The 13,712-nt window shown below is 38.7% G+C and overlaps 1 protein-coding gene across 1 annotated transcript in view; it reads right to left on the bottom strand.

Moving 5' to 3' along the window:
• Positions 1 to 13,712, bottom strand: part of TMEM132D (transmembrane protein 132D) — a 1,611,777-nt gene that overhangs the window by 432,344 nt on the left and 1,165,721 nt on the right. The window contains exon 4 of the mRNA XM_073557069.1: positions 4,792 to 4,975. Coding sequence (XP_073413170.1) covers positions 4,792 to 4,975 — 184 coding nt within the window. The remainder of the gene's footprint in view (positions 1 to 4,791; positions 4,976 to 13,712) is intronic.

The following is a 13,712-nucleotide window of genomic DNA, read 5'->3' as shown; positions in this document are numbered from 1 at the left end:
ACACATGATATAACTACCAGAAGATTGTTCTCCTGATGAAGGTTCATGCCTGAGCCGAAATATTGTTTGAAAGCCACTCTTGTTTGCACAAGACAAATTAATAAAACTCTAAAAGCAACAAGTTTTCTCTTCATATTTTATATCATAAGAGGTAACAACTATCTATATATTAAACTGGATCCATAAATTACAATAAATGATGGCACAGCTCACCTCCTTCCCGACTCCTGAGAGAACAGCTAAAAAATCCCTCTCCCCTAGAAACCATTGAACAACTTACAAACTTGTTTCCTAGGGTCGATGTGGCATAAATGTGAATGCAGCTATTAACAGCCCTAAAGGATGATTGCCCAATAATTGTGTAAAAAATAAAATAAAAATTATACATTCAGAAAATCAAAATAGAAAAAAAATATTTATCAGTAGTTAGTAAAAAACAAATATACGTTATACATTTCCATGTCAATACTGCAAAAGTCTTCTTCTATTATTTAATTTTTATTCAAATTTGTCCTATCGCTGTAGAATTCAGGACTAGAATAGGTATAAATATGGCGATATTCATACTTTAGAAAAATAGTTTCTCCTCTCCTTCCTCTCTAAACAGAGGCATGCTTACCTAGGCTACACAGATTTCCCATATGACTTTAATGTCAAGTGCATTACTGAGAATGGCATGTACTCTAGTTTGCTTTCTTTCTCCCTGTGGAGTGTCAATAGAAACGACAAGTCAAACAGCAGGCTCCAGCTACTGGGGAAGCTGATGTTATGGAAAATAGCAGCAAGGCTGGAATAGGTAGAGTCTTTGTTACTTTTGGAGTAATGGGTCATATTAACAGCAAAAGGCACTCAAATAATTGTTAGAAAAATGAACAAGAGCATTCTAGTTCCTGATGGCATTAAATAGAGTTGGCGATTTATACTTTTCCAACTAAAACTTAAAATAACTTGGAAAGTTAGCGCTAGTACATTCATTCTCTGTACTCCCTGGTCAACATGTTTACTCTACCAGGGGAGAAGATACACTGTAATTTATATACTGTATATCAGGGTGAAAAAGCTTATCAAACCGATTCCAAGTCTTTAGCACTCTATCAAACCACAATTGCTCTTAAATGGAGAAGATCCCAAGTAATGATATATCATAATAGGGTTGTAAAGCTGCTTAAAAAGAAAAAAAAAAAAGCTAATTATTATCCCCTTAATGACAGGCTTAAAAAAGCTTTAATGAATGGCCAGCCAATTTTTTCTCTTTTTGCCTCCCCGATTTTCAACAGCCATAATATTTTTATATCTTCACTGATGTGGTTGCACTGTACTCCGTGGAACACATTGTATTTTTTTTAGCTTAGGAGTAATTAAGAATTTATCAAATTTTTTGGAATGCAAAAATAGAAAAAAAAACACTTTATCGTTTAGGTTTTATAGTTTTAGATTTTTTTTACACACAAAATAGCCTGTTGAATGATTTCTCCAAGTTATTATAGTCAAGTGAATACCTAATATGAAAACTTGAGCAAATTTATTTTGATGAAAATAAATTCTTGTCAAAATTTGACAAAAAATTGTGTTAGCTAGAATATAATTATTTTGCAATTCACTGGCTGCGAATTCAATAAAATAGTGGCTAGTAGAGTTCATCATTTTGGTGAGCTGGAGAGGACCAGCAAACAGTTGGAAAAATTGCCTCACTGACTCTGCAGCTCATCATCTCATCCTACACTTTCCTTTTTAACACTTTCTCCTTCATGCCTGATCATGTCTTCTGGTTCAATGAGGTTCAGCATGTCACATTACGATGGGCATCATTTGAGTGACCAGGAAGACCTGGAGAATAGTGAAGAGGCTGAAGAAAATGTGTGAGATGGTGGAAGGCAAAAAGAAAAGATGCGAAGAGCCAGATGGTCGGCTGAGGGGATGGCGATACAGATGAGTGGTGAGGTGAGCATTAGAGATAAGCGGATCAGGCAAAATTCACATTTGCCTGCTCGTGAAGTTTTTCCCAGGAAATACAATTTGTGGAGAAGTTATTTTCCATGAAATTAATATCCAAATGCTCTTGGGTTTGTCCAGACCCCAAAGCATACTTACACGTAATATGTAAAAAATATTTTTTAAAACTCCTTATACTCACATTACTGCTCACTTCTACAGTCCCTCCACTCCTCACCATCATCTGTCCGGTCCTCACTGCATCTTCAGATTGCTGCCATTCATACTGAAATCCCTGGGTCTCTCATGCTGGGCCAGGATTTTTGGCTTTAATAGAGCTTGGGAGAGTCTTGAACATGTGTCCACAAGGTCACTTTACATGCCATGACATCATAATGCCATGATCTTTTGAGCTTGCACAGAACCCTCTCAGTATCAGACCAATGTCAGAGACTCAATTATTTCAGGGCAAGCGGTAGCAATTTAAAGAAGCTGTGAGAACCATACAGCTGATGGAAAGAAACCATACAGTTGAGTTTAAGTATTTTTTTAACCTTTTGATGGCTTTTCACAATTCAAAAATGCAATTTTACTAAATCTGCTCAGAAACAAATTACAAAAAATCTGCTGGTTTTATTTGTAGTTGTTTGAGAAGGCGTTTGGTGGATTTATCTGAGACTGTTGTGAGGTTTTGGGTGTTTGCTAGTCCCCTTCTTCTCCTACTTTGGTTTTACCCCATCCACCACTCCCTGGTGTTTACCTCTGTTGTTTGTGTGAGTATATTTGTATGATTGATATTTTCCTTTATCCCTGTTTGTATTACCTTGTTAGTCTGGTTGGTGCATTACAGCACACTACTACTCCCCTCTTCCCTGGGTGTGGGAAGGGTACAGACTGAGGGTGGATTCAGGAGCTAAGACAAGGTAATCCGGTGAACAAGGCAAGCTAGGGCAACAATAGCGTTAGTGACAGGGAAGAAGCCCCCGTTTCCGAAATACCTGACAAGAGAGTTGTGACAGATTTTTATTTGTTGGCCTTTTGCAGTGCACAAACATTGTAGCCAGTGACTATTGAATCCACACAGAATCGAATGATAAAGAAAATCTGCATTTTGTCTGTATATTTTAGGCTTGAGAAAGGCCAAATATGGCTGAAATGTTACCTCATTTTGACTAATCACTTTTGTGATGTCTTTTAAATATTATAGTAAATTTTTTAAGGATTAATTTATAGTGCTCCGACTTTTTTTTTAAGACCCCCATTCCTGTTATGACAGTGCTCCTATGAAAACCAGTCCATTAAAAATAAAGAAATCTTTTTTTAAAACAATACATATTTAATATTGCTGCTTCCATAAATGTCTAATCATTTAAAATTAATTAATCAAATCAGTAACTGCCTCAACATTGAAACAGATGTGATCAAAACACTATATTTACCAAAAATAAAAACGTTTGTTCAAGTGGCAAAAAACAAACTCTCACCTATCAAACAGAACAATGAAAACATCATGGGTCTTGGAATATGGTGACACAAGTAATTTTTTCTTTCTTTGAATTTCTCAATCACATTGCCAGGACATTTTTTACCAACAACGAATGCCACAGAAAAAAAAATAGCTGAATTGCATTTTTTGCACTTTCACCACACTTTTTCCCATCGTCCAACACATCGAAAATACAATCAATGGTGGCACTGAAAACTGCAAAACAAGTCCCCATAATTAAATGTGGATGGAAAAATAAAAAAGTTATCACTCTTGGAAGAAGAGAAGAGAAAAATGAAAAATACAGAAATTGAAAATTGCTCAGTTGGGAGGGGGTTCATGATGACCTGTTATCACTTTAATGTGTCTATTTACTAATTACTTGTATTTCCCATGATGCAGCCACTATGGATTATTTTTATTTCTTAACTAAGTGTTGGCATTCCTCTTGGGTGGTCCTTACATGGTCTGACAATGTCAGCATTGATTGGGCAGTGCCAGGCTGTGTAGGGACACACGTCCAAATAGTAACACCCAATTGTGAATTTACTAATACATTTCTAGAATAAAGAGCAACTGCATATTACACAATTCCAGAAAATATTGCTCCAAAATTATTTGATTATATGAAATACAATTATTTACAGACATTCTGCAGAATGTTTAAAAAAAAGTAGGTATGATGGAGCAAAGCATTTTCTCAAAACTTTAGATAGCAAAGTAAGTTCATGCATTAACCAATAAGTATGGCAGATGTAATTGTTAAATTACAGTACATATCACAAAATATGACAACTACATATAAGGCTTAAAGTACAATTTCATAGAAGTATTAAAAATGTTGATGACTGAACCTGAATGATTTAGCAGAGTGACGGGTAAATACACCTATCATGTCCCTGATGTATTTTCTGCAGGTGCAGTCGGACCATCTCCTCATTCATTATTATCGATTGTCTTTCTAAATTCTATGTTGTGCACTTATCTAAACATGAACCCATTAAATTGATGTATAATTTTGGTAGGAAATTACACATTAGGCCATTAAAAGAGTAATTCCTTTCGCAGCCCACTGCCAACAAAATAAAATTCAAGGTACTTGTGCTGACGTTTACAACACTTTGTGCCCTTGTTCTGTCCTATTGATCTAAATGCTTAACCAATTACATCTCAAAGTGCAGTCTCATATCCTTGGGACAATACCAGCAGCTCAGCTACTACCCAAATCATTATACATTCCTTACATGCTGAAATTTAAATGATGGAAAAAGAAATGAGATGGCATTATTTTTATGTTCCTACTTATCTTTAATTAACCGCAAACTTCGAAAATAAAAAATAATTTGTCAAATTGAAATAAAAATGTCACATACCATTGCCAGTGGTATTAAAGCCGTGATGTCCCGTTCATTGACGTATATTTTGGAGATACCGAGATCTGATAGAACTTGCCCAAGGTATTCAGCTTGCCAGGTGATTATCTGTACTCCTGATGGGTTGGTTGAGCTGCTAATTTTAAAATCCATCTGGAAAATTTCATAGTAGTTTTCTACAAAACTGAAATGAAAAAGTGCTTTTACTAAAACAGAGTCCTTCAAAGGACGATATTAAAAGAAACATTGGACTTCTGCAAACTCTTTTCCTTTATTATGTCTTAAACAGTTTCATTTGGATACTCGAGAAGTGTCACCAAATTCTGTAAACACATCAATTACGCCTACATTTTACATCTGTCTGACAGGTATGTCTTAAACTGGGAAAACCAATGTCTGTTCATTGTAAGCTCACGATGGAGACATACAAAAAAATTACCTATAGTTGTAATTGTTCCTTTTGTACAACAGTTTTTAAACATGCAGAACAATAGCTGCTTTAATACCAAAATAATAATTTATTTTAAAATGTACCTGTCATTTGAATGGAAATGTTTAAAAAATGCATAAACCTATACGGCACATTATCTTTGCAAATCTTCCATTTTCTTTGTCACCTTGTTTATATGTCCCCCTAGCTGCTTTATCCACTGGCAGCACTTTTGGCAGAGGAGGGAAATGTACTGTGATCTGTCACCTGTATGTGAGCCTAACTTCTATTACTTTAGTCCCCACTGCTTAACCCCTTTCTGACATCCGACGTACTATCCCGTCCATGGGACCCGGGCCCCTATGCCCATGGACGGGATAGTACGTCTACCGCGATCAGCGGCGCCCACGTGGTGAGTGCCGCTGATCGTGGCTGGGTGTCAGCTGTTTATCACAGCTGACACCCGGCACTATGTTCAAAACACATGACACATGCACAAAAACTGAACGGGTCAATAAGACCCTGTTCACACCACCCAAGAACTAAGACACAGAAACAGAACACAGTATGACAAACGTGCACAAATACTCTGTTGTAAAATATACGTAACTGTAAGTAGCAAGTGCTAGTAAAAGATGTTAGCAAAACCAGGGTATTTTGTTGATACTTTTTTTGCAAAAAAATGTACGCTAAGCCACTCCGCCGCATCAAGGCATACCCTTCTCGGAGCAGTCCTATCTAATATATTTAAAAACCTGAACATGTGAATAATACCTTCATGAGCAGGGTTCAGAAAGGTGATGCCCGGTGTGGGCTCGCTGGGCAAAATGGCTTTTTATGCATGTCCCAAAAGAGAGAGGGGGGGATCTCCCAAAGCTTGCATAAGCAAGAAATCAATAGATTCAAAACACATGACACATGCACAAAAACTGAACGGGTCAATAAGACCCTGTTCACACCACCCAAGAACTAAGACACAAAAACAGAACACAGTATGACAAACGTGCACAAATACTCTGTTGACACTATGTGTCAGGGGAGGTCACGGACCGCCCCCGACACGTTATCCCCTTGCACACCGCGATCAAACATGATCGCAGTGTACCGGGGTTAAAGGGAAGCATCGGCAGGGAGGGGGCTCCCTCCGTGCTTCCCTGAGCCCCCCACGGCAGCGCAATGTGCAGCGCTGCTGCGGGGGGCTCCTTTCCTGCAGGCCCCCGAATTCAAGATGGCGATGGGGGCCTTCAGGGGCCTGCAGGAAGCTGGCTTCCTCAGTGACTGCAAAGCGCAGGCATGAGGAAGCCTTCTGCACTGCCTGTGACAGATTGCTGATCTGTCACAGTGATCTGTGATGTGACAGATCAGCGATCTGTCACAGGACAGTTATGTCCCACCTGGGACTATTTAATAAAGTTAAAAAAAATAAAAAAAGTGTTAAAATAAATTTAAAAAAAATCGCCAAATAAATTAGAAAAAAAAAAAATATTCCCCCAAATAAATCCATTTTTTGGAAATAAAAAAAACAAAAAACAATAAAAGTACACATATTAGGTATCGCCGCGTCCATAATGACCTGCCCTATAAAACTGTCCCATTAGTTAACCCCTTTAGCGAACCCCTTAAAAAATAAAAATAAAAAACGAAGCAAAAAATAATGATTTATTATACCGCCAAACAAAAAGTGTAATAACGCGCAATCAAAAAGACGGATATAAATATCCATGGTACCGCTGAAAACGTCATCTTGTCCCGCAAAAACGAGCCACCACACAGCATCATCAGCGAAAAAATAAAAAAGTTATAGCTCGCAGAATAAAGCGATGCAAAAATAATTATTTTTTATATAAAATAGTTTTCATTGCATAAAACCGACAAAACATAAAAAAACGACCTAAATAAGGTATCACTGTAACTGAACTGACCCGAAGAATAAAACTGCTTTATCAATTTTATCGCACGCAGAACCGTGTAAACGCATCCCCCCAAAAGAAATTCATGAAACGCTGGTTTTTGTTCATTCTGCGTCCCAAAAATTGGAATAAAAAGCGATCAAAAAATGTCACATGCCCAAAAATGGTACCAATAAAAATGTCAACTCGTCCCGAAAAAAATAAGACCTCACATGACTCGGTGGGTCAAAATACGGAAAAATTATAGCTCTCAATATGTGGTGATGCAAAAACTATTTTTACAATAAAAAGCGTATTTTAGCGTGCGACAGCTGCCAAATATAAAAACTGCCATAAATAGTAAATTAAACCCCCCTTTATCACCCCCTTAGTTAGGGAAAAATAATAAAATAAAAAAAATGTATTTATTTCCATTTTTCCATTAGGGTTAGGGCTAGGGCTAGGGTTAGGGTTAGGGTTAGGGCTAGGGTTAGGGCTAGGGTTAGGGCTAGGGTTAGGGTTAGGGCTAGGGTTAGGGCTAGGGCTGAGATTAGGGTTAGGGGTGTGTTGGGGTTCGGGTTGGAGTTAGAATTGGGGGTTTCCACTGTTTGGGCACATCAGGGGCTCTCCAAATGCAACATGGCGTCTGATCTCAATTCCAGCCAATTCTGAGTTGAAAAAGTCAAATGGTGCTCCTTCCCTTCCAAGCTCTGCCATGCGCCCAAACAGTATTTTACCCCCACATGTAGGGTATCAGCCTACTCAGGTCAAATTGCAAAACAATTTTTGGGGTCCAATTTCTCCTGTTACCCTTAGGAAAATAAAAAATTGGGGGCAAAAATATCATTTTTGTGGAAAAAAATGATTTTTTTATTTTCACGTCCGAGCGTTATAAGCTTCTGTGAAGCACTTGGGGGTTCAAAGTGCTCACCACACATCTAGATAAGTTCCGTGGGGGGTCTAGTGTCCAAAATGGGGTCACTTGTGGGGAGTTTCAATAGTTTAGGTACATCAGGGGCTCTCCAAACGCACATGACACCCGCAGACCATTCCATCAAAGTCTGCATTCCAAAACGTCACTACTTCCCTTCCGAGCCCTGACGTGTGTCCATACAGTAGTTTTCTCCCACATATGGGGTGTCAGCGTACTCATGACAAATTGGACAACAACTTTTGGGGTCCAATTTCTCCTGTTACCCTTGGGAAAATGAAAAAATTGGGGACTAATTGATCATGTTTGTGGAAAAAATAAGATTTTTTTATTTTCATGCCCGGACATTATAAACTTCTGTGAAGCCCTTGGGGGTTCAAAGTGCTCACCACACATCTAGATAAGTTCCTTGGGGGGTCTAGTTTCCAAAATGGGGTCAATTGTAGGGGGTTTCCACTGTTTAGGTACATCAGGGACTCTCCAAACGTGACATGGCATCCGATCTGAATTCCAGCCAATTTTGCATTGAAAAAGTCAAACGGCGCTCCTTCCATTCTGAGCTCTGCCATGCGCCGAAACAGTCGTTCACCCCCACATATAAGGTATCAGCGTACTCAGGACAAATTGTACAATAACATTTGCAGTCCAATTTCTCCTGTTACCCTTGGTAAAATAAAAAAAATTGAACCTGAAGTATTTTTTTGGTGATAAAAAGTTAGATGTTCATTTTTTTTTAATATTCAAAAAAATTCCTGTGACGCACCTAAAGGGTTAATAAACTTCTTGAATGTGGTTTTGAGCACCTTAAGGGGTGCAGTTTTTAGAATGGTGTCACTTTTGGGTATTTTCTATCATATAGACCCCTCAAAGTGGCTTCAAATGTGATGTGGTCCTAAAAATAAAATGGTGTTGTAAAAATGAGAAATCACTGGTTAACTTTTAACCCTTATAACTTCCTAACAAAAAAAATTTTGGTTCCAAAATTGTGCTGATGTAAAGTAAACATGTGGGAAATGTTAGTTATCAAGTTTTTTGTGTGCCGTATCTCTGTGATTTAAGAGCATAAAAATTCAAAGTTGCAAAATTGCGAAATTTTCAACATTTTCGCCAAATTTCCATTTTTCTCACAAATAAATGCAAGTTATTTGAATGAAATTTTACCACTAACATGAAGTACAATATGTCACGAGAAAACAATGTCAGAATCACCGTGATCCATGGAAGCATTCCAGAGTTATGACCTCATAAAGGTACAGTGGTCAGAATTGTAAAAATTGGCCCGGTCATGAACGTGCAAACCACCCTTGGGGGTGAAGGGGTTAATGTGCGCTGCTGATGTGCTATTAGAAATATGGACGAAACTGAAATGCAGATTAGGTGGAAAATAGCAGACAAGGCTGGGATGAAGAGAGGAGGATTGAACAGAAGTACTATAATAGAGCTGGGAGATAGAACATGCTTGTAAGGTGATGACCTTACTTTCCGTAATCTTTCTTCCTTTTCTGTAACTATAGACAGATCAGTGCTGACAACAAGCACTGGACAGCAAATTAAAAGGAAAAGAGACATCAGGTGGCCCAAAATCTTACAGCATATATGTCTATGAATCAGCCAATGCCAAGAGACCAGATTATTAGAGGAATAGAGGAATACTGTTAATGGGTCAGTAAAAGATTCTATATCATTAAACACACTTTGTCTATGGGCCCTGTCACACATAGCTGGTAACTAAGGTACACATCGGGTTTCTAAGCAGCGCGTATCACTTAGAAACCCGATGTGTACCTTGGTTACCAGCTCCCTGCATCAGCACGCTGGTAACTAAGGTACAAATTGGGTTTCTATGCACTGCGCGCTGCTTAGAAACCCTGCGTTTACCTTAGTTACCAGCACGCTGATCGCTGGTCTCCCGCCTGTCACACTCAGCGATGCGTGCTGGCCAGCGGGAGACCAGCGGTCAAAAAAATGTCCTGGCCATTTCAGGACAATCAGCGATAAGCGGCAGGGGGGCCGGTCTCTGGTCAGTGTCACACACAGCGATCTCGCTGGTGAGATCGCTGTTGCTTCACAAAACTTGTGACTCAGCAACGATCTCGCTAGCGAGATCGCTATGTGTGATGGGGGCTTAAGGCAACTAAAGATCACTTATTAAAGACCCTAATAAAACCTAACATTTATCTAATTATTAGTGATGAGCGAATGTGCTCGGATAACGTCTTATCAGAGCACGCTTGGGTGTTATCCGAGCATCTGGGCGTGCTTGTATATTATATTCGAGTCTCCGCGACTGCATGATTTGTGGCTGTTAGACAGCCTCCACACATGCAGAGATTGCCTGTTTGTTATGCAATCCCCACACATGTTGAGGCTAACAGCCCAAATCATGCAGCCATGGAGACTCGAGCATAATATACAAGCACGCCCAGATGCTCGGATAACACCCAAATGTGGTCGGATAAGATGTTAAAACGCTCATCACTATTAATTATTAATCAATGGAAATAGATCAATTTTGTTAAAAACACATGATAATCAGGAGGGAATAATATTCCGTATATCACTCCTATTTGTAGGTAAGTGGTATGATTCAATTAGTGACAGTCTTTACCATCTCTCAGTCTATGACTATTATTGGACTTACGGTATTTACTAAAGTGCTCGTGCATACAAAACTCCTGCTGTCTGCCAGTAAACCTCCTGTCAAAGGCTTACTCTGGGCATGGATACCTTGGTAATCTACTCAATAGGCTACTCATATATTATTATATCACAGCTCACCATCACTGTGATTCATTCTTATCACACATTGCTGTATTTTCACTGCCTATTATATTCATTTCCAGCATTCAATACCAACCCTATACATGTAAAGTGCTTGTATTGGAATTCATAGTGATCTCCCTGTGTATTAGTCAGCTACCTCTTATAGCATATTGCTAAATCTTGCTTCCTATTGTGTCCACATAATTTCTTACCCATTATATGCTGTTTAAAATTGAGTAGCCATTTGCCTCCTGGATATGTTTTGCCACACAGGCGTCACCAGAGGAAATGAGACTATAATGAGCTGGCTGGCAGATAGTCTGATCTTTTAAGACCTTTGTTATGACATCACTGACAAAGGTCATCCAAAATGAATGACACTCTGGCTATTCACTCACTTCCAATGCGAGGGGTTAGTTACTGTAGGAGTTGTTAACTCACAGCCAATTCTAAACAGTATCGCTACCTTTCAGTGTGCATCATCCCCTGGAAAGTCCATGCACTCTGCCCAATAGAGTATAGATATACTGAATATTATTCCCTTGTGCGTATCATGTGTTTTTAACAAAATTAGTCTATTTCCGCGTTTTAATAATTAAAATAAAAGTTATGTTTTAATAGGGTCTTTAATAAGGGATTATTAGTTGCCTTAGGAAAATTGTGAGAAATTAAACCTAATTACCTAGTTACCTTTGCTAATCTTTTTTTTGCCAACTTGTTTATATGCCGCCCCATCTGCTTGATCATAAGACAGCTGAGGAGTGGGCAAATGCTGTACTAGCTGAGCTGCCAGTTATATGCTATCCTGACTCTGTTTCCCTTAGTCCTCACTGTTTGAATGTCTGCTGCTGATGTACAATGAGACACAAGCAGGAAAATGAAATATAGGTTGGGTGTAAAAGGGCAGGCAAGGCTGGGATGAAGATAGATGGGTGGAGCAGAGGTGGTAGAAGAGCTGGCAGAGAGAGCAGGCTTGTAAGGGTATGTTCCCACGGTCAGTAATCAGCAGCGTTTTGGACGCAGCACATGTCCGCTGCGTTCCAAGTGCTGCCATCTATTGAATGCAGGTGATTCTGCCTGTGTTCGTTGAACCATGCGGAATCACTGCATCCCATTACATTGGACGGGTGAAATTTATCTTGCAGAGACTCGCGTCTCCCAAAGATAATTAGACATGCTGTGGTCTGTCTCGGCAAGGAAGCCGCGGGTGTCGGAGCACGCATTAAGACATGCTTCTACTTCCTGTAATCCTTCTTGCTTTCCTGTAACTATAGACAGATCAGTGCCTACAAGAAGCAGTGGGTAGCATATTGAAATGAAAGGAGACATCTAGTAGACCAACATCCAAGACCATCCATACACAGCATGCCTAAGGATTGGTAAATCCGAGACATCTGGCGCTAGAGCAGTTTGTGATTCATGGATGAGTGAAAACTACTTAAGTAAAGCAAAGTAAAGATTTTTTAAGTACAAAGCTGAATATATTCTTGTTCCACAATGCGGTTATGCAGCCATTATGTGATTCATAACTATTCAGGAGTTTCTCTTTTTTTTAAACAAATTAAAGTGAAACCTTCACATTGAAAATACAGCAATATGTTAAAGAGCAAGGTGAGATGAGAAGATTGTTATTCACATTTGTGGATTCAATATAACTAATAGTTTATTCAGTTGCAGGGATTTGCTTTATTTGCTTCCTCCCCTGCCCAGGAGCTGTGGTACAATCAGACCATGTTCCTGTACGGTCAGACACAGCCATTACACAGTACACAACAGGGCCACATTATTATCTCAGCACAAGAACATTTTTTTAACACATCTGATTATGAAACTTATTTTTCTAAAGATTTATTGATTAAAGTGCACTTTGCACACGAGACAACTCTTTTAAACCTCTGATTTTTCTCGGATATAGTGGACGTTTTTTCCTATGGCTGAGCATATGGAGGAAATCATCAATCTCTGATTTCAGGAGCCCTCTGTACACCTAAGCCTAAAATATCCAAAGGATCAAATGAACAAACTACTAGTTATACAGAATCTGCTGGACACATTTTGTTCTAAAATGTGGTGCCAGCTGTTTGGACCACATTGTAAAATGACAGGTTCCCTTTAATAAGTACATAGCTCGTCAGAGCACAGGATCTGAAACATTTAAATTTGCTAAACTAGTAAGTTCAAAGAAGAGCAACCAAATATTATAAATAAGGGTTATAGAAGATCTCACATAGAATACCTCTTTTAACTAGATAATCAGGCATCTGATGATCAGCTGATTGCTATAGGATTGGCGTCATTAACTGTAGAATTATTGCTATTATGGCAGGGAAAAGCCTTATCTAGTCATACAGTTCTAGCATGATTGCCATTTAAGTCTGTTCTCACTCATGTTTACTTTTTGCTCCCATTCCTGGGATATGGCATCCTTCTTCTCTAAATGTAAATTATGGCTCGTTAGTCAATTAGATTTTGTCCTCAAAAAGACTAACAGAGAAAAATTGATGACCACGACCAATCAGGTAAAAAGAAAAGATTTATTTACAAGGAATCAGGGGCCAAATGTCAGGAACAAAAGAAAGACTATCTCAAATTCCGGTGGACAGTGACATTTACACCTAGTGAAATATATATATGTAAGACGGGTCAACTTTAACATTTAAAGATCACCCCATCCAAGTTAATTTTCCATTCTGTATTTTGCTAGATGCCAGGAAATAGTGGTACAAGTTCAACAATCTGATGCAACTATATTAATAGTTGTGAAGTATATGTTTTATTTTGTGATAAAAGGCCAAGTGGTCATAGAGAGCATTATGATTACATGGGTTTGATATCAGTGTACTACTTTCAGGGCTAACAGAGGTTGCCAAGGCTACAAAAAGTCACACACAGAGAGCAGAATTCCCTT

The sequence above is a fragment of the Dendrobates tinctorius genome, unplaced genomic scaffold, assembly GCF_039654945.1.
Source record: "Dendrobates tinctorius isolate UK_male_01 unplaced genomic scaffold, ASM3965494v1 ptg000243l, whole genome shotgun sequence".
In the NCBI taxonomy this organism is placed as follows: Eukaryota; Metazoa; Chordata; class Amphibia; order Anura; family Dendrobatidae; genus Dendrobates; species Dendrobates tinctorius.
This window is presented reverse-complemented; position numbering and strand designations above follow the sequence as displayed.